The sequence below is a fragment of the Schistocerca piceifrons genome, chromosome 1 (assembly GCF_021461385.2).
Source record: "Schistocerca piceifrons isolate TAMUIC-IGC-003096 chromosome 1, iqSchPice1.1, whole genome shotgun sequence".
Taxonomy (NCBI): Eukaryota; Metazoa; Arthropoda; class Insecta; order Orthoptera; family Acrididae; genus Schistocerca; species Schistocerca piceifrons.
The window spans coordinates 280,823,941-280,849,612 of NC_060138.1; the positions used below are offsets into that span (position 1 = coordinate 280,823,941).

The window sequence follows — 25,672 nt, forward strand, 5'->3', positions numbered from 1 at the left end:
GATCAGCGCTTGTGTTTTCGGTTTCGTTGTTTGGTGCTTGTAGATCGATGTGATTATGGCTGCGGGTCCAATTGCTGAACGTAATCAAGATGCTACCATATATGTTGGCGGGTTGGACGAGAAAGTTACAGAAGCCCTTATGTGGGAACTCTTTGTTCAATCGGGGCCAGTTGTCAATGTTCACATGCCGAAAGATCGTGTCACACAGATGCATCAAGGGTATGGATTTGTCGAATTTATGGGAGAGGAGGATGCAGACTATGCAATTAAAATAATGAATATGATCAAACTTTATGGTAAGCCGATTCGTGTGAACAAGGCATCAGCTCATCAGAAGAATCTCGATGTCGGAGCTAACATCTTTATCGGCAATCTTGACCCAGAAGTTGACGAGAAGCTATTATATGATACATTTTCAGCTTTTGGAGTTATTCTGCAAACACCGAAGATCATGCGTGATCCAGAAACCGGCAACTCCAAAGGCTTTGCTTTTATTAACTTTGCCAGTTTCGATGCTTCAGATGCAGCAATTGAAGCAATGAATGGACAATATTTGTGTAACAGACCTATTTCGGTGTCTTATGCATTTAAGAAAGATGCAAAAGGAGAACGACATGGGTCAGCTGCTGAGCGCCTCCTAGCTGCACAGAATCCACTGTCTCAGGCAGATCGGCCGCATCAGCTGTTTGCAGATGCTCCACCTCCAATACCACCACCACCTGCGCCAATGCCTCCGCAGCAGCTGCCTCCTGTCCCTGTGCCACCTGTTCCAGTAATGATGGGCGCTATGCCTCCCCCACCTCCTCAGATGGCTCATATGCATCCTATGCATGCTCCTCCTCCACCACCTCCTACATCCATGCCTGTTGCTGTTCCAAGACATCCTCCTCCACCACCACCCATACCACCTCAGCACCCACCACCAATGCCACCAGGTGTGCCTCCACCTCCTCCAGTGCCTCCTATGAGCAGGGCAGCACCACCCCCACCAGTGCCACCACCGCCACATGTTGCTGCTTCCGTTGCTAGTGGTCTACCTCAGATGCCACCACCAGTCTCAATGCCACCTCCACCACCACAACAGCCTCCTCCTCCACAGCAACAGCAGCAACCACAACAAGCACAGCAGCAGGTGCCTTCGATACCACCACCACCACAAGCCCCACCACCACCAAGAATGATGCCACCTCCATGGCAAGGTCAACAATTTCCCCCACCACCACCAACTCAGTTTACACCTGGTCAGTTTCCTCCTCCGCCTCCACATGGTGCACCACCACCAGGTTGGCGGCCACCACCACCTGTTCGTCCTCCATTTGGACGGCCACCATTTCCACCAAGAGGTCCACCTCCACCACCTCGTGGACTGAGACCACCACCACCACCGCAACCAGGACAACAACCTGATGCTACTGCTGCATATAATGGTTACCAGGATCAGACAGGAAACTTCCAGAATGGATATTCCACTTAACTTGTACAGTTAATTATATGTGTGAGTGACTTGGTGCACTGTGAACTACAGATTTACAATAAATAGTACCACAGTGTGAAAGCCCTGTGAAGATTGTGATTTTTTTTATCTGTGACTATGAATAATTTGCAAGGGAAGCAACGTGTCTCTTGTAAACCTTTTGTTTGTGTTTGCTTACATACACTATTGTACTGTGACATGGACATTTAGTTAAATTGAAATGCTTGAGAATCGATGTTATTAAGTTGCTGTGTGCTTACATTTGTGACTTTTGTACCTTTATTTTGAGGACAGTTTTAATTCCGAGTGAAACTGGTGGAAATGAATAATTCTAGTGTGTGTTAGACTGACTTTAAACAAATATTGTTTCTATTTGGAATTGGCCAAACAACTTTTGTGTACGGAACAAATTATAAGATAAATTAGGTATGTTGTAACATATTTTCTTATTAATTTGTTGGCCCATTACAGCAATATATTTCATCTGCGATACTTGCAACATTGAAAAGGCAGTAGATATATTGACTAGGGCCTATTTGTTCCTTTCATTGCATTGGTAGTGACCAGTGCTTTTTACTGTTCTTCCTAGTTTTGAAAGGTGTTAGTTCCCGTTTGATCAACCGTGTGTTAAATTTAAACTCATGGTTCACTGCAGTTAACAGCTGTCATTGTCATCATTAAAAATTTGGGATATATGATTTTGAGATTATGGTTTGCTTCAATGGTGCTATGATAATTTTCAGTTTCAAGTCATTCAGGATTAAATGAGCCACACTTTTATGCTTGGTAGGGGAGAGTGTTGAGACTTGTTCCCTTTCTCACATTTTACTTTTTAAAACAGCAGGTATAAACTTCAGAAAAAAACTAAAATGTGTAATAGTCAGTTTTTAACTCTTTCTGTCCCTATTTTTAATTCAATTCTTTGCTATTTAGTATCATCATAAAAAATTAAAAACTAAAGTTGTGCAGGATGGATAAAGTCTCACCATGTGTGGAACACTTGATCCCTTTTATGGGGAGACTTGATTTTCCAGTTTATTGTGGTAAATAAAACAATTAATTCATTATTCAATCCAAATTTTATTTTGTCTAGAAAATTTAAAAGAGAGAACTAAGGTTTAATAACAAAAAAATTGATGTAAGACTCTTAAAAGACAAATTTATACACAGTCTGTAGAGGCATTTATTGAAGTGCAATCGGTAGCCTACAAAACATGTTATGAGAGCTTCAAAATGCCACTAAGTTATCAAATATATAATTTAAGTAATTAAAATGATTCACAGTAAAAATATAATTAGCATGTTTCGTGTATTCATGATGACATACAAGATTAAGTACAATCATAGAAAGAGACACACACTTCTTGGGATGATCAGTAATGACTGCTGTGTTTGAAATACCCAACTTGATGAAATTGTAGACAAACATACCAATTATTGGATATTGAAGCCCCAAAATTTGACACTGTTAAAAGTGAAACTGGTAACTCTGTTATTCTTTGTAGAAAGTGTTGGAGGTGGAACCACTCGTAGAATTTGGTTTCTTTCAATGTCATGTATATCTTCAGCTTCTGACCACTTGAAATGTTGGCCCTCTATGTTTCTTGCATATTTGACAGTGAAATTATCTTCATCAGGAACATTGATAACCTCTCCCAGTCTCTTAGGTCTTTCTACAAGTTTCAATCTTTGTGCATTTCTCGCTCTGAGTTCATCTTCAAGTTTATGTTTTACCAGAATGTTCATCAGGATTGCTGTAGATGCTCGTTTCCGTCTTCTTCTAGTTCTAGGTCTAATTACAAAATATGAAAGTATTGATACTTAAACAGACTCCCTTGGAGAATCACAGATTCTAAGTGGTCTGCGTTCTATATGCAGGCAAAAATTCATCACTCTGATGAATACATCAGAGTTAAAGACCATGTACCTGAAATGTGAAAACCACTGATCACGTTGTTGTGTGTGAAATCTTTAGGGAAAGCTCTACCAAAAATCTCTGAGCTATCATAAATAGAGACAGTTTTCCGTGAATGCATTGTCATCCAGTCTCGTGCAGCAGAGCTATCAAGTGGTTGCATTTTATGGGATTTAGGGGGAGAAATTGTCAAATGAATAATTCCATTTTCTTTCACAAAATCTATGGATTCCAAACTAATATGACCATAATGATTGTCCATGATGATAAGCACTTTGTATTCAGCACTGTGTTTCACACATTTCTGAAAATGTTTTAAAAACAGAACAATATTATCAGCTGTCATCCAACTGCTGGAATGAGTGGACCACTGTTCCCAGGAGGAGCTTCATGCAGTATCCTATCCCGCCAGTTCGCATGTGGAGGGATAGTGAATGATGGAATGTAACCACCTAAAGCATTTATTACACAACATGCTGTCACAAATTCACCTCTCTCAGAGGAAGTACTTTTCCTATCTGTTTCTTTCCTCTTACAGCCACTATTTTTCCTGGTTTGTGGACTGTAGTAAGACCTGTTTCATCTGTGTTGCAGATAGATTCTGGTCCAAGAACTTCCCTAGTGATAATCTGGTGAAGATTATAAAAAAAAAAAAAAAAAAAAAAAACCTATCTAACATTGTGTCTAATTAATGCTGCTTCCTCTGCTGCTACTGATTCCTCTTGGTGTGTGGAGAGAGGTCAGGATGCCTTCTCATGAAACCTGTGAACCTGTCATTTCCAACTTTGTCATCTCTCTTCCAATTTTTCAGGACTTTTTATTTTCAGAAGGAAATTCATATGCAAGTACACACCTTTTTGCACTCAGGCCATGGTGTAAGTTGCTAGCTGTTTTGAAATTTTCACATAAAGAATATTCTTCCTCATTTGAAAACACTTGTGACATCTTGTATGTAGGACAATAAGAAATTTCAATATCTTGATTTAATTGCTTCCTAACATAATGTTTTGAGGTTGTTAGCCTGTCTTGGAATTCCTTTTAAGCTTCTCAAAAGTTTTTCCTTCCAATGCAAGCCATAACTACAAGTCCCATACTTGTAGAGTCAATTTTTTTTCCTAGCTTTGGCCCCCCTCTTTCCTTTTATGTGTAAGACCCATATTTCTGCAATATAAAGAAAATTTTTATACTTTTCATTTTAATTTACTAGGTTTGTTTTACTTTCACCCATTTTATATAATTTAAAGCATTGGTATATGATATGATTTGTTGGGTGTGGTATGTTTTACAATAATGTGATGCCACAAAAACAATTAAATCTTTGGGAAACATTTGAATAGGGACTCTTGATCCCTGGACCAAGTATCCCCATAAGACATGGATAAACAAAATTGTTTCTGAATGCTCCCTAGTCTACAGTTAGCTTTTATTTTCAGTTATGCTTTATGCCTTAAAAGTATGAACTTTTACCAGAAATAGTTAGCAGCATTATTTCTTACATAATTAATATGTATAAAGAAATAGATTCACTTACCAAAATAAAAGTCAGTTCAGTGAAAAATCTTCGTTTCCTTCTTACTAGACAGTAAATTACAACACTGCAACAATGCAAATTACAACACTGGAAAAATGGAAGGAAAGAAATGCTAATACCAACAGCAAAAATTTTTAATTTTGTAAAATGGTCAAAGTCATAGGAGGAACAAGTCTCCCCACTGTTTCTAGCCATTCTCCCTTGCACTTTTACTGCACAAGCCGCTGGATGTTATCTTGATGAGAGCACCTGCTGTCATTGTTATTGTGTTTAAATTCATTCTCTTGTACAGTGTAAGTGAAGCAGTAGCCTGTATGCTTAATTACTCGTTCCAGTTTTGTCAGTGTTGCCAGTGGATGGTATTTACTTAAGAAAGAATAGTGTGTTCTCCGAATCTTGTGATGCTGGTTATTGTATTGCATTGTATTTATACTCATCTCATAACAAACATTTTACAGATCATCTGATCGTATTGTACAGGAGACTCATCAATGTTTGGCTTGTGATATACATTGTTACATTATGTCTGAACACTAATTTTACCAGCACAGGTGTTGAACACATTATTAAACTGTTTTTCTCATGGTCTCCAGTAGTTGGTGTCTGAATTTTCAGACAATATTTTATACATACAGTATTATGCACAACACAATGATATTAAATACTCAGGCTGTTCAAATGATCCTCTCATCGTTGATAAATTCCTCAGTTGAATAGTAGCGCTTTTCAACCAGATCATTTAGTTTTCGCTTCAGTGAGCCTGACTCCATGCTCAGTACATCTGCACCCATTGTAGACTTCTGTTCCCGTATGCTTGTGTGTCTATTGGTAGAGTTTTAGGTAATGTGTTGGAAGCATGAAATTTTCTTCATGTATAGTATTATACGTATGTTTGAAATGGTTTTCTTCAATTATCTCAAGATTATAATCTCAAATATGTACGATGCAGGATTGATAATATTTTTAGGTTCTTGAAGAGTTGGTGAGAGGATGTTCTTGGAGAGGCAGCACACATTTTCTAATGATTCTTTTCTGAAGTAGTAGGATTTGTGGTGTGTGACTTGAATTCCCCTCAAAATTTAAACCATGTCTAATTATGGATTCAAAGTAACTGTGGTACACCACCTTCCTGCTGTTTATGTCTGTTACATCAAGTAGCACATCCATTGCAAAAGCAAGGCTGTTTAATTTAGTACCTAATTAATCTACATGTGCTTGCCAGCTTACAATTTTTCCAATTTTAGTCCCAAGAATTTGATGGACTGAGCTGCTTCCGTACCTTGATTTTTATATATGATACTGATATCACTGATTTTGGATTGTTTGATTTTAAGTTGAGTAAACAGGATCTTTGAAATATTAAGTTTCAGACCATTTTGTTGAAACCATGTTGTTTAGTGTGTTTATTACAGTATCCAGAATTTCCCTCACATTTTCTTTCCCAATAAGTGCTGAAGTATCATCGGCAAATGTGACTGGTTGGGCACTGACATTGAGAGGTGAATCATTCATGTAAAAGAGAAACAAGATTGGCCCTAAGATTGAGCTTGAGGAACTCCGTGTGAAATTGTGTCCTAATGAGATGTATACTTTATGGTGCTAGATGTTATGATTACTCTTTGCTTCCTGTTTGTCAGATCACATCTAAGCCACTGTAGAGCATTTTGTCAGATACCTTACCTGTCTAGTTTGTGAAGCAGCATGGAGTGATTCACTGAATTGAATGCCTTTGAAGGGACACAGAAGGTACTTGCCACTTTATCACTTTTGTCCAGTAATGAGCAGGTTTTTTTCAATGAATTAATTGATTGCATTCATGATTATTTTCCCTTTTTGGAACCCGTAATGGTTTTTGAGAATAACATGATGTTTGTGATAAAATTTGTTATCTGGACTGCTGCAGTTTTTTTTTTTTTTTTTTTTTTTTTTTTTTTTTTTTTTTTTTTTTTTTTTTTTTTTTTTTTTAAATGCTTTGGATAACACTGGGTAGGGTACAGGTAGAATGGTAATTTTGTGTATCTTCCCTTGAGCCTTTTTTGTGTAGTGGTATAACTGCTGCATACTTAAGTACACCAAGTAAGTTGGCTTGCTCAAATGTCTGACTGATTATTAGAGGTAGAGGGTGTACAATTTTACGAGGGTATTTCGAAAAGTAAAGATACACTGTACACCTGAGGAACAGAAGAGTTTTGGCGAGCAAGTTGGCAACACTGGTGTTAACCTTGAATCGTTTGCTTTCTCCTCGCAGTTGTTTGGCAGTTGAATGTTGCTTCTGGTTGGAGTAGGTTGTGTTTAAAATGGCTGTTCCGATTTAGAATCCCGCCAAATGCAAAGTGCGCTCCATCATACGTTTTCTTCATGCAAAAGGTCAGCGACCAGTGGATATTCACAAAGAAATTGTTTCTGTTTATGGGAACATTATGAATCGACAAAATGAAACGAAATGGTGTCGTCATTTCTCTGAAGGTAGGACTGAGGTTCATGACGAACAAAGAACAGGTCGGCCATCTGTGATCTTTGATGCCCTTCTTTGGAGAATGGAGGATGCAATTCATGCGAATAGATGTCTCACATTGAAAGAATTGCATCAGATCATACCGGATGTGTCAATGACATCTCTTTATGACGTTGTGACTGTCAAGTTAGGATACAGGGAATTGTGTGCGCACTGTGTTCCAAAACTGTTAACGGAAGAACATAAAAAGAAAAGGATGGGCTTTGCACTTGGCTTCCTCACACGCTATGGTGAAGCAGGCGATGAGTTCCTTGATCGCACTGTGACAGGTGACGAGATGTGGGTTTATCACCATACACCTGAATCCAAGCAACAATCAATGCAATGGCGCCATTCGAATTCACCAAAAGCCAAGAAATGCAAAACGTCGATTTCAGCTAAGAAAATCATGGCTTCTGTTTTCAAACGGAGGGGCATGCTGACAAGTGGAGTCCGCTTGCTTCATGACAACTCTCGGCCTCGCACAGCACTTGTAACCAAAGCACTACTCAAACAATTCAAACGCGACGTATTGGACCTTCCGCCATACAGCCCAGACCTTGCGCCCACCGACTTCCATGTCTTCCGTTACCTGAAGTCACATCTTGGTGAAAAATCATTCCACGACGATGAAGAGATCAAAGATGAAATTGAAATGTGTTTCTGACAACAGGCGGCAACCTTCTATGACTGTGGGATACAAAAGCTTGTGCACCGACTTAACAAATGTTTGGATAACGGGGGTGGTTATGTCGAAAAATAACAAATAATCCAATTAATAAGATTTAACTGACGTTTTCTAAATAGATGTTCTATTTAAGGACTGCGAGCCATTGTATCTTTACTTTTCGAAATGCCCTTGTATCATAGACAAATGTAATTACTTCACTGGGTACTCGCTTCCACCTTGAAGATTTTTTGTTTTTTTAAGGACAAAATACAATTTTTTATATTATTGGTTGAGACTTTACTAAATGCCACAAGCGGGTCACTGTTCTGGTCCAAGCCAAAGATATGTAAGTTTTGATAAGTAATCACATCAGCCTTAGACTTTGCTACATTTATGAGAAATTTATTAAAGCATTGAGATATTTGAACAGGATTCAAAATATCTTCATGCATCCATATTTAAATTGGATGATGGTGGGACTTCAGCTGGTATAATTTTTATTAAAAATGAAACTCCTTCAGCTGTACTCAAGATTTCATATTTATTTGTCTACTATTTTCGATGTTGCGTCAACACCATCTTCAGGCCCATACACTTTGATGATATCAATTGTGTGTGGCTGAGTACTTCTGTCCATGGTGAGACCCACACTTGCTCCACATGGATGGTGGGCAGTGGAGCACGGACTTTTGTACTCAATTGTGTGTGGCTGAGTACTAGAAGTCCATGGTGAGACCCACACTTGCTCCACATGGATGGTGGGCAGTGGAGCACGGACTTTTGTACTCACCACACACAATTGATATCATCAAAGTGTACGAGCCTGAAGATGGAGTTGATGCAATGTCGAAACTAGTAGCCAAATAAATATGAAATCTTAAGTACAGCTGGAGGAGTTTCATTTTTAATAAGGATTCAAAATAGGTCAGACTTTGCTACATTTATGAGAAATTTATTAAAGCATTGCGATATTTGAACAGGATTCAAAATAGCATTGTTTTATTTAATTTTTGAAATTTCCTGGTGTTTAGCCACTGTACCTAATTTGGATTTAATAACAGACCATAATGCCGAAGACTTATTGTTATGTGCTAAAATGAACTTACAATTTGACATTCTTTTGGCGGTTTTTACAGTACCTTAACTTTGTAATGTTTCACATAGTTAATAAAGTCAGAATTCTTTTTGTGTTTCAGCTCTTTATGCAGCTCTCATTTTCTACCACTAGATGTTTTTAATTCTGGAGGAATCACGTTTAGTTTCCTTTTGGCTTCTTGTGCCAGATCTTTGGTTGGTATGATTTATTGAACACATCTAGAAAACTTCTTAGAAATTTATCAAGCCATGCGGGGTAGCTGTGCGATCTGAGGCATTTTGTCGTGGCCCGTGCTGGTCCCCCCCCCCCTCCCCCCGCTGGAGGTTCGAGTCGTCCCTCGGCCAAGAGTGTGTGTGTTGTCTATAGCAGCATAAGTTAGTTCAATTTAGATTAAGTAGTGTGTAGGCTTAGGGACCGATGACCTCAGCAGTTTGCTCCCATAAGACCCTAGCACAAATTTCCAAAATTTATCAGTGGTCTCAGGACTTGACAGACTATTGTCTGTTGGCCATTTTACTTCATCTACCTTATCACAGAACAGGTTCAAGTTATTTTCACAAAAATTTCTTTTCATAAAACCTTTCTTAACATTTGGTTTAGTTATTCCTGGCAACTTGAACAAACAGTGCAGAACGGTCAGAAATTCGTAAGTCCAAGCAGAACTTGTTTCCACTGTCAAACACGTAATTTGTTAAAATATTTTCTATACAAGTAGCTGAATGAGTGTTTTCTCTAGTGAATCCAGAAAAAAAATAGTTTAAAACCAGAATTCTGAATTAACTCAATCAACTGTTTTGAGCTACTCCCTGTATTCTGTAATGGTCCATCTCCTGGAGCAATATTTTGTGATCAATAGAATCAAACTGCTTAGTTAAATAAAAAAGAAATATGCCTATCTTTCAAAACATTTCTTTTAATCCATCCAGTACCTAGCAGAGGAAAGAAAATATAGCATCTTCAGTCATTAAACCATTTCTAAAACCGAACCGTACATTTGATAGCAAATTATGTTAATTAAAATGATCAATTATCCTTACATACAGAGCCTTTTCAATAACTTTAGCAAGCACTGGTGGTACAGAAATATGTTTAAAATTGTCTAAATTATCCCTTTCTCCCTTTTTATAAAGCAGCTTTGCTACTGAGTACTTTAATCGTTCCAGAAACTGACCATTCTTAAAGAACAATTAAAAATATGGCTAAGTACAGGGCAAATATGTGCAGCACAGTACTTTAATATTGTGGTAAGCACTCCATCATATCCACGAGAGTCCTTAATCTTCAGTGATTTAGTAGTTGACTCAGTCTCCCCTTTGTCAGTATCACAGGGAAGTATTTCAGACATCAATCCCAGAGAGGCATTTTCCAAGAAAGTTATATGATACCCTGTAGAAATTTTTTTTTAGTTCACCAGCAGTGCTCAGAAAATGATTGTTAAGTACTGTACATATATCTGACTTATCAGTAATACAACTGACTTTACATCGTTGGCCTTGTGCTGCTGACCGGACATTTCCTTCACAACTGACCATATGGTTTTAATTTTATCCTGTGAATTAGCTATTCTGTTTGCGTACCACATACTCTTTGCCTTCCTAATAACAATTTTAAGCACCTTACAATACTGTTCATAATGGGGTACTATAGCTTGATTGTGACTACTTGTAGCCATTTTGATGTAATTCCCACTTTGTTCTACATGATATCCTTATCCCACTAGTCACCCACCCAAGCTGTCTTTTACTGCCAGTACCCTGTTTAGAACATTCTAATGGAAAACAATTTTCAGAGAATGAGAAGTGTGTTAAGGAAAGCATTATGTTTGTCATCTTTGGTTTCGGGACTATAGACATCCTGCCACTCTTATTTCTTAATGTGGTTAAAAAAAAACACTCCATCTCACAAAATGGGGAATACTTTTCCTTATAAATTTCTCTGTTGAGTGTTTTTGTAATAATCATATTCTAACCAGGCCAAATTGCGAATCACACAATTTTTCTTAGAATAACAAACTGCCTATTGGCTTCTGTCTCGGGTTCTTCGGCCGACGTTCATCTAATGATTTTTCTGACGTTTCGCCAGCACGAGTGGCTGGCATTGTCAAAGCTTCACCCTCCATTGCCGGTGGTGGCGAAACGTCAGAAAAATCATTAGATGAACGTCGGCCGAAGAACCTAAGACAGAAGCCAATAGGCAGTTTGTCAACATGTGGCCACGAAAGCCTTAACAATTTTGTTTTCTTAGAATATTTACAATTTTTTTATCGTTTCAACTTCATGATATCCTAAATAGATGAACAGTAGTCAGTGGCTTACATGACTTTATTGTGAGGAAGTTCTTTTATGAAGGTACAGAGTGTAGCTGTCATCATTCTGAATTTTGCTGTGGACATCAAAGTACTATGCTAGGCATGGTCTTATTGGAAGTAGTATGGGTATGCCCTTACCTTCCATCAGTCTCTGAATTGACTTACACAGCCAGTTACAGGGATGGGACCTACAGTTTAACAAGGATCCTGAACCGAGGTGTAACTCAGCATTTCTCAGATTAATAGCTAATGCCAGCAGCAAAAGTAGTAGTTAGTGACAGGTAAAAGTCCTTTGGATATGTGGTCTCCACTTAACCACTGAGGGGTAAAACTCCAACAGATCTGTTTTAGTACCTTTGGAAACTGAAAACTGGCAGATGACCTAGTATTACTTCTAACACATTGACCACCAATTGACTTCCAATGAGAAAAGTGGCACTCTGTGGCATTGTAGGGAAACGTGACTACTAGTGAAGGAACTGAATAATTTTTCCAGTGTACTTATTGTATTAATTGATTTATTAGATAGCTTTTACTTCCACATATGTTCCAGATACCTGAACACAGAGCTGAATCAGTATTTCAGAGTGCACAGTCAAGCTGTTCATAGAACGTGGAGACCCGAGTAAAGTATTTTGTAATATGCATTTATAAGCTTATGTATGTAGGCAAGAAATAAATGTTTTATACAAAACCAAATACAATATTTACAAATTGATACTTTTATTAGGGAGTATACAGTACTAAATAAAAAGTGATTACTTTTGTTTTATTCTATTGCACAGTAAACAAAAACAAGTTGAAATTTTAGAAAATGCTACAGTGAACACTAAATCCTTCGAAAGCTAGATGCAGTGATGTCTGTATATGAACTTATAAATAAAATTGTGCTGCAAGATATGGTTTTGAAGTAGCCTACATGGGTATCTACAAGCTTATTTGACACTTTATTACACTGAAGATTCTGCAATTTGAACAAAATTGTTATTTAACATTGCAGAACCCAGAAATAGTGAATGAAGGACACCAAATTGACTCTACAGATTACTAAAAAGTCATTATTTTTGTGATCACATTTTCACAACTGATTAGAAAGATTCTTATTTCAGCAGCCAGGAATGGATGAAATCACCATTCATAATATGAGTCTGTGCTTATAATTTTACTGAAGCTAATGCTTGTGATGTTTAGTGTTTGACTTCCAAGAAAATGCTTCTGTCCAATATTTTGATTTTATTATTTTGAAAGTGGTTCTGTGGTATTGGTTATCTTACTGGTATTGGTTATCGTACTGCTTGGTGTTGGTTTTTTGTGCTTTGTGAACACGATCATGTCCCAGCTGTATTAAGCCATCTAAGACATCAATAATCTGATCATTGTTTGGCTACTTAACTTGGTGGACAAGGATATGTAAGTGGAGATCTAGACTCTGTTTCTTCACAGCACATTTAGTAAGAAACTAGATTATTTTATGGACACCACTTTAATTTAAACAGTATAACAGTCATTAGCATAAATTTAGATACTTACTTGAAAACATGTTCACCAAGACTTATGGTTCACCATTTTACACAGTAATCTAAGTTGTTTTCTTTCCTGGTGGATGAGTATGCTTGTTACATTAGCTACATTGTGATTCATTCATTCATCATATTCTGTAGAACTACAATACGCTTGTTATGCAGATTTACAACAAAACTGCTACATGCCACATTATTAGCAGGAGTTTTCAATTACTGAATGAAGGTATTCAGACAGTTTTTAGAAAAAGTGGTTAATTCAGTATATTTTTTATTGTTTGAATCAAGGAGATTGATGTTTCTGTGAGTTGTGTGATAGGGGCTGTCAGCAGCCAATTACAATTGTTACAGTAGTGCCTCATGCTGATCATGTTACCTGTTTCTTCAGCACACTTGACAGCACAAAAAATGCCTGCCGTGTTTCACAGAAGCTAATCACACACAGAGTGTACAGTATTGACTGTAAAAGTAAATGACACTCATAATTGTGGGAGTTATGTCTTATTCACACTCAGCACAAAGCATGCAGGCTCTAAAATCACACAAGGAAAGTGCTCTGTGTTATTCCTAGATTTACAGGCATGGAAAAGGCATGTGAAGTGGTGAGGCAGAGTCAAGAGTAAAACAACAGTAAGAGATACCTGAATATCGAAGCACTTGGTATATTGACTTCATAGTTGTGTGGTGTAGTTGCCAGACTGATGAGAACTACATGATGGTTCGATTAAGATTGAATACCATATTTGACAGCTATGTTTTTTTTTTTTTTTTTTTTTTTCTGGCTTAATTTGCTCACATGTTGTCCGTTATTTAGAATGGTTTGCAGAATAGAATGCAATTTTACCTCTTGACTGGCCTCCTTGCTCCAGACCTCATGCATGTTGTTTAATCTATAGAAAATATGACATTAATGGAACAGTTCATACTAAGATTTTTCAGCCAGGAAGAGGACACAGCGTGTAGTTTCTTTACCATTTAATATTCTGTCCAAAGCACCACCACTTCAATGACCATCTATTATGTTCTGAGAAGAAGAAAGTCTCTCAGGTAAGTAATAACACTTCCACTTTCTTTTACTTCCCCCATACTGAAGTTCATTGTGCATTTTTGATGTGGGATCAGATCAGTTATCTTGCATTGTCTGTTTGTCTCTGCTCTGCTCCATAAATTTTCAGTGGGGTTGATATTTGGGACATGAGGCCAATCAAGAAAGCAAATTACATTCTGCTCTGCAAACCACTCCTACATCACAACGATACATGTTGAAGAGTGATCCTACTGGAAAGAGATTAATACTTCCGGATACAGTTGTCACACTCATGCCATCATAACATTACCCACAATATGACTATATGTGACAGCAAAAAGTTGGCTACCTATCCTATGAAGCATCTGAAGTTATGGGAATGCATTCAGCCTCAAACTACCACAGACAGACACCCATTGTAAGACTGGCAGGTATAATTTGGGATCGCAATGGACGCCATGCAGCCTGCATACTTTTAATAACTCATCATTTGCTGTGAATGATACTGATTTGTTGGAAAATATTACATTCTGCAACTTTTCCGGGGTGTTGTGGGAATTGTGCTTCATGCATTAACTATAGGGTAATATAAAATGGGTGACAATAATACAATATTTGGTTACAGAAATAATAATGCATACCACTTTGTATTACCCTTTAGGCTGTTTCTTACTTATTAACAAAATATTCACAGACTCATTTTCATGAATATATCCAAATTTATTTTTTAGTGACTATCAGGCAAAAGAAATGTGCACCAAAGTATGTTTTATTCAGTATGCATGGTACAGAATATTTGTGCATTTTGAATACACTTATGGCATTTATTATGCAGCACATTGTCGAGATGAAGTTCAGAAAGAGACTGCCTGAATGGTAATACAAAATGATGTACATAATGATTAACTATTCATGGTGATATATTCTGTCTTTCCCACTAGATGAAAGGCAGCTAGTTTCTTGCCATACCCATTTCCCTTCTTTTATTTGCAAAGCATCTTCAGTGGCCTGTAATACATATTTGTTTTATGAATATAATAAATGAGCTCTACAGGGTGGGGCAAAAAAAAGTGGCCCGGAGAACAGATTTCCAGGGCACAAAGAAACACTGCAGAGGAAAGGAAATACAGTACTAAGCTGTCTATAGCAAATGATGAAAGTGATCACCATTCATCTCTTGGCACTTTTGGACACTTACCTGCAAGTTGCTGAAGGTGGATAGAAGCTGGACTGCTGAAATTACTGTAGTCTCATCCTAAATGTTCTGCTGCAGTTCATGAAGACTAGAGGGTTGTTGCGATACACCAAGTGGTTTCAAAATGTTGGCAATGTAACGTACTGAAATCAGCATCTGTTGAAAGAAGGTGGGGGCAATAATGTGTAATGTTGTGTGCAGACACTCCACACCAAACTGTAACCTTCTGATCATACAATGGTGTTTTGTGGAAGTTACGCAGATTCTCCGCACATCTATTCTGAGTTTCAATACAACAGAGGCTTCATCAGACGTAAAGAACTAACCAAGCCAATCATTATTATCTCGGTGAACAGCAACTCACAAAACTGGAGGCACTGAGGAGCATCTGCATGAATGACAGACACTCCATAGGGATGCATGTGCAGGTCCAGGTGGAGTATTTATCCACATGATCGATGTGATATGCCTGTCTCTTGTGACAGCATCTGCCTGATTTGGTAGGATACTGAAAAATTTTCAGGTGAACTGCAGCCACATTTTGAGGTGGGCGGGCACATTTCGGAATGTTTTTTGAATTGTTCAAAACAGGTCCTGTCTGACACCATTTTTGGAATAAGTGTTGCATAGCACCATTTGCTGGCACTATGACACCATTAAACTAATCGGAAAACAACTGGCGACACCGTTTCCATGAATTTGTCGTCATGTAACTTTTCACAATGAGCACTGGCTGCTACACTGTGAGTAACCCCCTTCACACTGCTACACTCTCACTGAATTATTATTTTAAAAAAAGAAAGTTTTCTCTATTTTGTGTGGCGCTCTTTAGTGGTAACTGAAAAATAAATTTCGATAAGAGGAAATTAATTGGAGTGCCATTAATTAAAAGAAGCAGCCAAGTAAGAAAAAAATGGTAAGTTTACATTATCACATGGCACAGATACATTTACCACTAAGAGAGAGAAAATAAATAATTCAAGATCTTGTATAACCTGTTTTTATACCGTCAAGTGGACTGACCATGCACATCATTTGTTGGCCGTATGCCGATCATTAATATTAAGCGTTATGTACAGAAATGCTGCTCGGAAACTGCATTTACAGATTGAAGCTGGTATGTACAGTCCCACTTAATCTTTCTAAGTTTCTGAATGAATTGGTTTACTACTTCTTCCTTCTGCACTCTAATCGATGTCACCTTTTTCTTAGCGTTGACACCTGTGTTAGAGTGGAGTCTTTCAGTTTTGTTTTGGTTAAGTCTAAGGAGTATTGGATCATGATCTGTAAATCCTCCACCAACAATGCTGATAGTGTACAGATTGCTTTCAAAATTAACAATGATGTTATCTACAGATGCTCCATCACATGTTGCATTTCTGTGCCTGCAATGTAGATTGAACATTCTGAGGAGGTTGAAAAACAACACAGCAACTTTCTTACTCTGTTTCCCATTTATGTCATTCAGATTTTGAGTGCTCATTTTGGATGTATACAGGCACATTGAATTATCATCTGTGTTGTACAATATTTCAAGTTATCAATGGACAAGGAACAGATGGTAAGTGTCCAATTGCATCTGCTAGCAGACTGTTAAAATGATGTGTGCATAAATGTGGTATTTCAGAGAAGGAATTTCTGTGTGCCATGTAGAGTTTCAAGAAGTACTTATAAACTGGAAGTGAAACTATCTCCTTACCAATCATAAGTTATTAACAATTTTAATCTGTACTGACCTGTTGCTTTCAACAATCACTAGGTTGGTTTTATTCCTGGAGTAATGTAATTTTCAAATTCATCATGTTAAGGTGCTTGAGAATTATGTACCAGTCTTGATATCTAGATTACTGTTGGGTATGCACCAAGCAATTGACAATCATAAGGGAATCAGGTGTTTGTTTATTTAATGAAGGATGACATGTATCAAAAGGAAATTACAATTATTTATTTTTAAATTCTAAGCTGTGCCAACCTAGTGATGATGTCAGATAGATGTTTACACAATTATATGATAAGAATATAATAGAGGGAAACATTCCATGTGGGAAAAATATATCTAAAAACAAAGATTCTGTAACTTACCAAACGAAAGCGTTGGTACCTTGATAGAGACAGTAACAAACACAAACACACACACAAATTTCAAGCTTTCGCAACCCACAGTTGCTTTATCAGGAAAGAGGGAAAGACGAAAGGATGTGGGTTTTAAGGGAGAGGGTAAGGAGTCATTCCAATCCCGGGAGCGGAAAGACTTACCGCGCGCGTGGGCGCGCGCGCGCGCGCGCGCACGCACACACACACACACACACACACACACACACACACACACACACACACACACACACACATATCCATCTGCACATATACAGACACAAGCAGACATATGTAAAGGCTTTACAAATGTCTACTTGTGTCTGTATATGTGCGGATGGATATATGTGTGTGTGTGTGTGTGTGTGTGTGTGTGTGTGTGTGTGTGTGTGTGTGTGTGTGTGTGTGTGCAGAGTGGATAGTGTCATTCCAGAGTGTGATGTAGTTTCAGTCAGATGGTGCCTTATGGACTCAGATTTCCAGAGAAAAGTGCAGCTGTAGAGGCAGCATCCTAAGCCATCCAATGTTTTGTTTGGCTCGTGTGATGAGGGTGGGGAGTTCTAAGGTTTCCATCAGTGGAACTCGTAGCATAGAGTCTGTATGCAGAGTGAGTGACTCACTGTAGAGAACTTCTGCAAGAGAGGCATGGAGATTGTCTTTCTGAGTGGCACGTGCACCTAATGGCATCCTAGGTAATGCTTCTGTCCAGTGACCACAATGACAGATAAGGGCAATGCCATCATTCCAAAAGGCTGTTGCTTTGTTGATTGTAGGTCATTGTGTGCTAATGTCATACACCCCAGAGGTTGCATAGTCCATAAATAGGACCAATTCAACTGTAATCCTTGGTCAGTGGTCACAGAGATCTGGCAGCCACAACATTATATACATGTGTTGACAAATGCTCCTTGAGGGGAATGACTTCCACTGAGTGTGTCAATCAGTCGATGTTGGAGAGTATATAATAACACTCTCGAGACTCCGAAAGAGGCCCTACCAGGGCGAGGTGGATATGTTGAAACTGATGTAGTGGAATCCCAAAAGACTGAGAGGTGGCTGTGTTTAATGACCCACTTTGGTGCACTGTCAAGCCATTCACATGCGTGTCCAGCCTTAGCAATCCTTTTTTGACATTAAGCTATATGAAATTCTCTGTGACAAGTCTTGTATATGAATGTATGCCAGAATGTGACATACTGTGAAATTAGTCAGATATGATCTTCCTCATTGATATGGACATCACACAATACTTGCTGGGTGGATTCAGGGGTGGGACAACATACTGTACACAAGTTTGTTGTAGAATCTTGAAGGAGCTGTATAATTTGTCAGTCTTGCAATTACACATCTGCTAATTTGTAGTAGTTGACGTGTGGTGTAGGAATTTATTCTCCACAGATAGTCTGTTGTGAATTGTGCTATACAGTCTCAGTGACAGAAATATGGAGGGTAGGAGTATACTGAAGGGTTGCGTATGGAGTCTGCCAAATGTTGATGATCTGTGTAAATGGTAAGGGGTCTGCCCTGCACATCATCTTTAAACTGGCAGACAGCTTCATATGCCACCAATAGTTCATAACCATTAGTGGACCACTTGTGCTGAGAATCCAACAGCTTATGAGTTATGAGGGAAAAGAAAGGGGGCTGTTGTATGCCCACAACTTCTTGTTGCAGAACCACTCTGATGACAAAGTTCCTCACATCCAACATAATCATCAATTGGATGTTAGGTGGCAAGCATGAGGCACTCTTAATTTTGTCAAAGGCATGTTGCATTTGTGCAGCCACTCAGCCTTGTGCTTAATGGTTGTGTTGTTGCCAGTTAGAACTTCTATGAGTGGTGCCTGTATAGTGGCAGCATTAGGGAAGTGTCAACAATAGATTTTAATCATGCCAAAAAAAAAAAAAAAAAAAATGGCATAGTTCATGGAAATCTTGCAGTCAAGGTAGTTGCAGTTCATTGTGGCATAGGGTAGATACCAGCAGTTTTGACCAGGTAGCTGAGCAAGACTACTTCAGGCTAACAAAGCTGACACTTGTCATCATTAATCACTCCTGTTGTGAGTAAGAGCATCAAAAATTTGTTTGAGATGCAGTTCATGCTCTCCCCATCAAGGGGGAAAAATTAAAATGTCATCCAAATATGTATAGCAAAAAGGTTAAATGAGACACTATCACTAAATCATTGCCAAGTATGGGCCGCATTTTTGAGCTCATAAAGCATGTACAGAAAGTCACATAAACTGAAGGGCACAATGATGGCTATCTTCTGAATCAATCTAAGATTGTAAAAACCAAGGCAGGCACCCACAAGGTAGTGGGTGAAGTCATGAATGTTGGGGATTGGCTAGCTATCAGCTATCAGTGATTAGTGGACCACTTGTGCTGAGAATCCAACAGCTTATGAGTTATGAGGGAAAAGAAAGGGGGCTGTTGTATGCCCACAACTTCTTGTTGCAGAACCACTCTGATGACAAAGTTCCTCACATCCGACATAATCATCAATTGGATGTTAGGTGGCAAGCATGAGGCACTCTTAATTTTGTCAAAGGCATGTTGCATTTGTGCAGCCACTCAGCCTTGTGCTTAATGGTTGTGTTGTTGCCAGTTAGAACTTCTATGAGTGGTGCCTGTATAGTGGCAGCATTAGGGAAGTGTCAACAATAGATTTTAATCATGCAAAAAAAAAAAAAAAAAAAAAAAAAAAAATATGGCATAGTTCATGGAAATCTTGCAGTCAAGGTAGTTGCAGTTCATTGTGGCATAGGGTAGATACCAGCAGTTTTGACCAGGTAGCTGAGCAAGACTACTTCAGGCTAACAAAGCTGACACTTGTCGTCATTAATCACTCCTGTTGTCAGTAAGAGCATCAAAAATTTGTTTGAGATGCAGTTCATGCTCTCCCCATCAAGGGGGAAAAATTAAAATGTCATCCAAATATGTATAGCAAAAAGGTTAAATGAGACACTATCACTAAATCATTGCCAAGTATGGGCCGCATTTTTGAGCTCATAAAGCATGTACAGAAAGTCACATAAACTGAAGGGCACAATGATGGCTATCTTCTGAATCAATCTAAGATTGTAAAAACCAAGGCAGGCACCCACAAGGTAGTGGGTGAAGTCATGAATGTTGGGGATTGGCTAGCTATCAGTGATTGTGCAGGCATTCAAGGCCTTGTAGTCTGCACATAGCATAAGTGTATCATCTTTCTTGGGCACTAATTTGATTGAGGAAACCCACAAAATAGCAAACGGTTGCTTAATTATGGCTTGTAGTAGTTCATCAATGGCCATTTGTTTTGCACGGAGCTTGTCTCACACTAACCTCCATAGTCTGTGGTGGACAGCAGGGCGTGGGGTGTTGGTGATCTTGAGGACTATTCAGTTTCGTATAGCAGTTTGCATAAATTGCACTTCTGGCTGCCTGGTGGGCATGGTAACACTCTGAGTTGATGCACAAGGGACATGAACAAGATGCTCATTACTAACCTAGGTTGTATGTGGAGGCAATGTTGTTGCTTGTGCTGTGGTGTTGGGTAGCCCACTCTGGCTGAGAGCTCTGGCTGGAGTCAGTGGGAGCAGTTGGAAAAGAGTGTTGCACCTGGGTAGGGGCCAGATGCAATTGTGTGATAGTGAATTCATCTGACACCATGCAAATGGTTCATCATATGGTTTCATTTCTGTCCTGTAGGCATAACGACTTCAACCTTGTGTCGAAGTAACATTGTTGGAATTGTTGCAGCTGGTACAATGATGTGAGGCAGTCATGCAGGTATCATTTATGTCCATCATTTGTGTCATGATATTGTGTACCTTTTGAGATTGAAGTTGTAGAATCCTGCTATTGTGGTAGGGGCCCCATAACTGATGACACTAGAAATGAAGAGACTGCTTTCTTGATGTTGTAGTGTGCTGCATGCTAAATCCACCAATAGAAGAAAATGTTGAAGGACGTCAGCCCTCAGCACTGGTTCAGGAATGTCTATAAAGAGAGTGGTCCATCAAAACAACTCCCCAAAGCCAAGATCTAAGGTTCAAAACATGGAGCAGTAGATGGTAATATAGGAGTCATTCACTACATGGAGCTGGATGGCAGGTATGTTGCTCATCACTGATGAATATTAAGGGGTGAGGTACTCACATCTGAACCCGTGACTATGAGAAAATATTGTGTACGTATGCAGTCAAAGATGTAGAGTTTACCATTCTGCTGAAGAGGTGGCATGTAAGATATTTACTTGATATGTTGCAAGGTGAGGTGACTTGAGTTGTCACCATGATCTGGTACACCTATTGTGGATCAGGCTTCTCTTTTGAATAATCACAAAGTGGCCAGTAGTTGTGAGCCACATCAGCAAACTTCATGTGGAACCAGCAGAGCTGTCCCCATACAGGAATGTCAACATGTGAGATGTTGTTCCTGGATATGTGAATGCCTGTTGTCCTCGGCTGAAGGTCACCACCCCCACTAGCAGGGTTGATGTCATGCTCAGCACTGGTTGGGTGTGGCCAGTCTCATTTGGCTGTGCCTAGACAGCTGGCATAGTGTAGCTGCTGTGAGCCCTGTTTGGAGATATTGTTGTGTAACACATAACTTTGCTGAAGCATTTTTCCGAACTGATGTATGTTGGTTATCACTGTAAAAAGTTTATTTTTGTACTGAATTAGTATAAACTACTGTTTGAATGAATATTTCATTTATGCATATGTGTTATGAAATGGATGGATGCAACATATTTCCAAGTCAGAATGATAATAAACACTGTACCAAGTTTGTGGTACCTGCCAATTGGACAATTTATTCCTTGTTGTGAGGTCATGCCTTGGAGATATGGTGTGATCCATGGGGTAAAGCAGCTGTGATGATCATGGGAACAAGAGAAAACTTGTTATATACTTATTCAATTGGAATATGTTAAATAAGGTAGAATGTTTTTGGACTTAGTCCTTATCAATGTATTTGTGACGTTCTGCATAATGAAGAAACTTTGTAATGTGTGATCATTGTAAACAAGAGTACAATATATGATACATTTTTTGTGAGAAGCATCATATTTATTTTGAGAACTGGATCCTGGATTTGTGATCTTAACTTCCAGCAGTAACTGCAGCACTTTGGGAAACAAAAATGGATCAGAAGATATTGGCAAGTGTGCAGAAACGGTAAGGTGAGCAAGACTGAATAATAGGAAGCCTTAGCTCCTGATAAAAATGTACTTCACTACTTGGTATCACAGTAACGAACCAGTGGAACATTACAGCATTTGTAAATCGTCAGTGTTTCAAAACAGTAAAAATCCTGTCTGCCGATTTTAATGTACTTTTTCAGTGATTTATGTTCATGGGAAATAGTGCCAGTTGTATTCAAGGTAGGAGTCCAAAGAGCCTGATCAGGCATGTGGTTCATATCCACCAGTGTATGTAATCAATTAAAATAATCAGTTTTTAAAAATATAATGTAAATGGAAAAATAAAAAAATATCTTCATCAAGCAGCAGCAGCAGGAGAACACATACAAAAGGCATTACAGTCTGCAAGCTTTTGGAGCCAGTGCCCCTTCTTCTGGCAGAAGGGTTGAAGGGGAAGGAAGAGCGGTGAAGGAAAAGGACTGGTGATGTTTAGGAAAAGGGGTACAGTTCTGAAAAGTCACCTAAAACCCTGGGTCGGGGAAGACTTACTGAATAGAAGAAGGAGAGCGTGTTGGGGACTGCACCAGATGAAAATTTCATCTGATGCAGTCCCCAACAATCAGCAATATGCCCTGTTGTCCAAGATACCAAGGGTGGCCAGAATGCAGTCAGTGGTCACAAACCACATCACAGGTTTATCTAGCTGGAATTGAGGCAGCTGATGTTATGAACCAAAATGGGCAGTGGAGTCATTGGTGCATGGTCGTGCTGATTGTCAGGACAGTGTTGGGAGAGGCACAATGGATAAGTTCATGGTATCAATACATGAAGTCAATATAAGTTCAGTGGCAATGTATGGAAATTGTCCAACAGGTTGCACCATGTCATGCAATGTGAACAAGGAGATCAAGGTTGGATGCAGTCTGGTAGGCCTGTCAGTATCAGTGAACATTTGAGAATTTGCATGTCCAAGATGATGGTGTAGAATACTGAAAAGATATTCAATGAAGTAAAGTTTGGAATGAAATGACCCAGTAGATTGTTTGTAGGGATACATTGTTTGGTACTATAGACAACACTGTCAGCACTGATGACAATGCATTGAGGCATTGAGAGTAATTGTTTTCTGAACAGTATCAGTTGCTGAGTATTTTGCTGTGAAGTGCTAAACACATCTGTGTGAAAGTCACTGTCTTGTCACAGGAAATTCAGTGCTTGTAAGTTGCAAGATGGCTGCATTGTCAATGTGCAGTATCTGAACTGGGAAGCAGAAATGTTCAAATGAGCCATATACACTCATCATGGGTCATCAATGTGAATTTACACCAGGATGGATTAAAGCTAATGTGTAATAATGACACAGTTGTGTATAACATGTACTTTACTCCATAATTAACACAGGAAGAATACACATCTAAGTTCATGGTAGGCATAAGGAACACTGAATCGTAGTTCCTCAGATATTCCACACTGGGCTACTGTCACTAGCCAGAGACTTTCCAGTCTAAAGTACCTGCTGTAGCTGACAGAGTACCCATAGCCTCTTCAGGATTAATGCAACAAGTGAACATATTAAATTTTGTTGCCACATGTGACAGGGCTCACATACATTTGACCACCCGAAAAATGCTATGCTTAGTTCAGTTATAGTACTGTTCAGCATCTGGCTATGTGTTTCATTAATTGTCGTACTAAAGGCACATTTAATGGGGAACTGGAGCCATTTCAATTGGGAATTAAATCTCTGGGTATCATTGTTATTTTTAGTATCAAACGTTTGTCCAGTTCCACAGCCAGTTAGTACTGCACTCGATCAAAGCATTTTATAAATAATAGGTGTACCTACTTTTAATATTAATTTATGAGGCAGAGTTCCTGGTGCCATCAACAACTTCAAAATACAGTAGGGTAATGCACTACCTCCTCTCTATCTAAGACAGTGTCAACTGAGCAGTGAATTTGTGAAGGCACTTCAGACTTGGACAGAATGAAGTAATTTACCTTAGTGACTTGTTCATTTGTACATGACAGTACAGCACTTCCCTGAAACTAATTAAGTGACTTAATTGACATGTTGCAGATATCTTTTTCCTAGACATTTGCTGCCAAAACAAAGTTGTTATTAAGATTTATTACTGTCTGAAGCTTAATTGGGTGTTTCACAGAACATCATAAACTCATTACAAACAATTAAAGTGCAATTCTTCATCAGTTTGTCAGTATTACTTTGATTTGAAACATTACAGATACTGGATGTGTCACTGTGATAAAATTTCAGGGAAAGTTTGAAAGAAGAATGCATAGTTTTCCCGCCTTCTAAAAGTGTGATAGCTCTGGCCAGCCTACTGGTAGTGGCTATTGCAATATATTTATTACATAGAAGAAGATACTATTATATTATTAATGCTATATATTGGATCAAGCACACATTGTATACACATAGCTAGTGTTGCTAGGTTAAGGTGTGTGACACTCACCAAATACCAACTTATATACAATAGAACCAGTAAGTCTGTGGGACTTGTTGGTCACGGACTCTGCCTTGTGACCAGGAAGATTTGGTGTACATATATGGAACACATAGAATATTGGTCTCAATTGCCTTGTATCTAACAAAACACACTCTGGAGGAGACACTGATAAGGTGTTTGAATTTTAAGTGTATTGATAAACCCAAGAAGTTGTTATCAGACACTGAAAAATAATATCTACCGAAAGCATTTAAGGAATTGTTACCTTGGGAAACAGTGAGGCAAGTGTTGACATTGAAGTACAACACCCAAGCCAACATAGTAGAGAGACTGATGAGGGAGTTAGAACACATAGGAAGGACACACTGTTGAGAAAAGCATTAAAGATGGTCTGAGCCAGTTGCAGAATTCGAGAAAAAAAAGATATTGATGCTACTGAATGAGCTGGTGAGGTTAATGAGGAAGATCTTTTGCTGCATTGAATATTAACCAAAGTCTAAACCATACCCATGCGATATATTAAATGAAGTATCTTAAATAGACAGGAAAGAGTGGTGAAGAATGGAAAAGAAATGGAATTTGAGTGCATAGTTTATTTAAATTTGTGTTTATTGTTTTAGTTTGCAACCATCAGTTAAGTTCCAAACCAGATCACCAGACAGAGAAAGCCTTTGTTTTTTATGATGGTCCAGTTCTAATGAAAGCCTTGCCTCACCCAAAATCATACAGTTTGCTGTATAAAAAATGCA

At 38.6% G+C, this 25,672-nt stretch overlaps 1 protein-coding gene across 1 annotated transcript; it reads left to right on the forward strand.

Annotated features, from left to right (window-relative positions):
- LOC124784566 (splicing factor 3B subunit 4) lies at positions 1-22,366 on the forward strand. The gene is made up of 2 exons (XM_047254110.1): positions 1-1,900; positions 21,232-22,366. The coding sequence occupies exon 1, from the start codon at positions 56-58 to the stop codon at positions 1,472-1,474; it is 1,419 nt and encodes a 472-aa protein (XP_047110066.1). The 5' UTR covers positions 1-55; the 3' UTR covers positions 1,475-1,900; positions 21,232-22,366.
- The last annotated feature ends 3,306 nt before the right edge of the window (positions 22,367-25,672 follow it).

What these genes read in the sequence shown, in the direction of transcription:
- LOC124784566 (XM_047254110.1), top strand. Translation starts at nt 56, where the DNA reads ATGGCTGCGGGTCCAATTGCTGAACGTAATCAAGATGCTACCATATAT.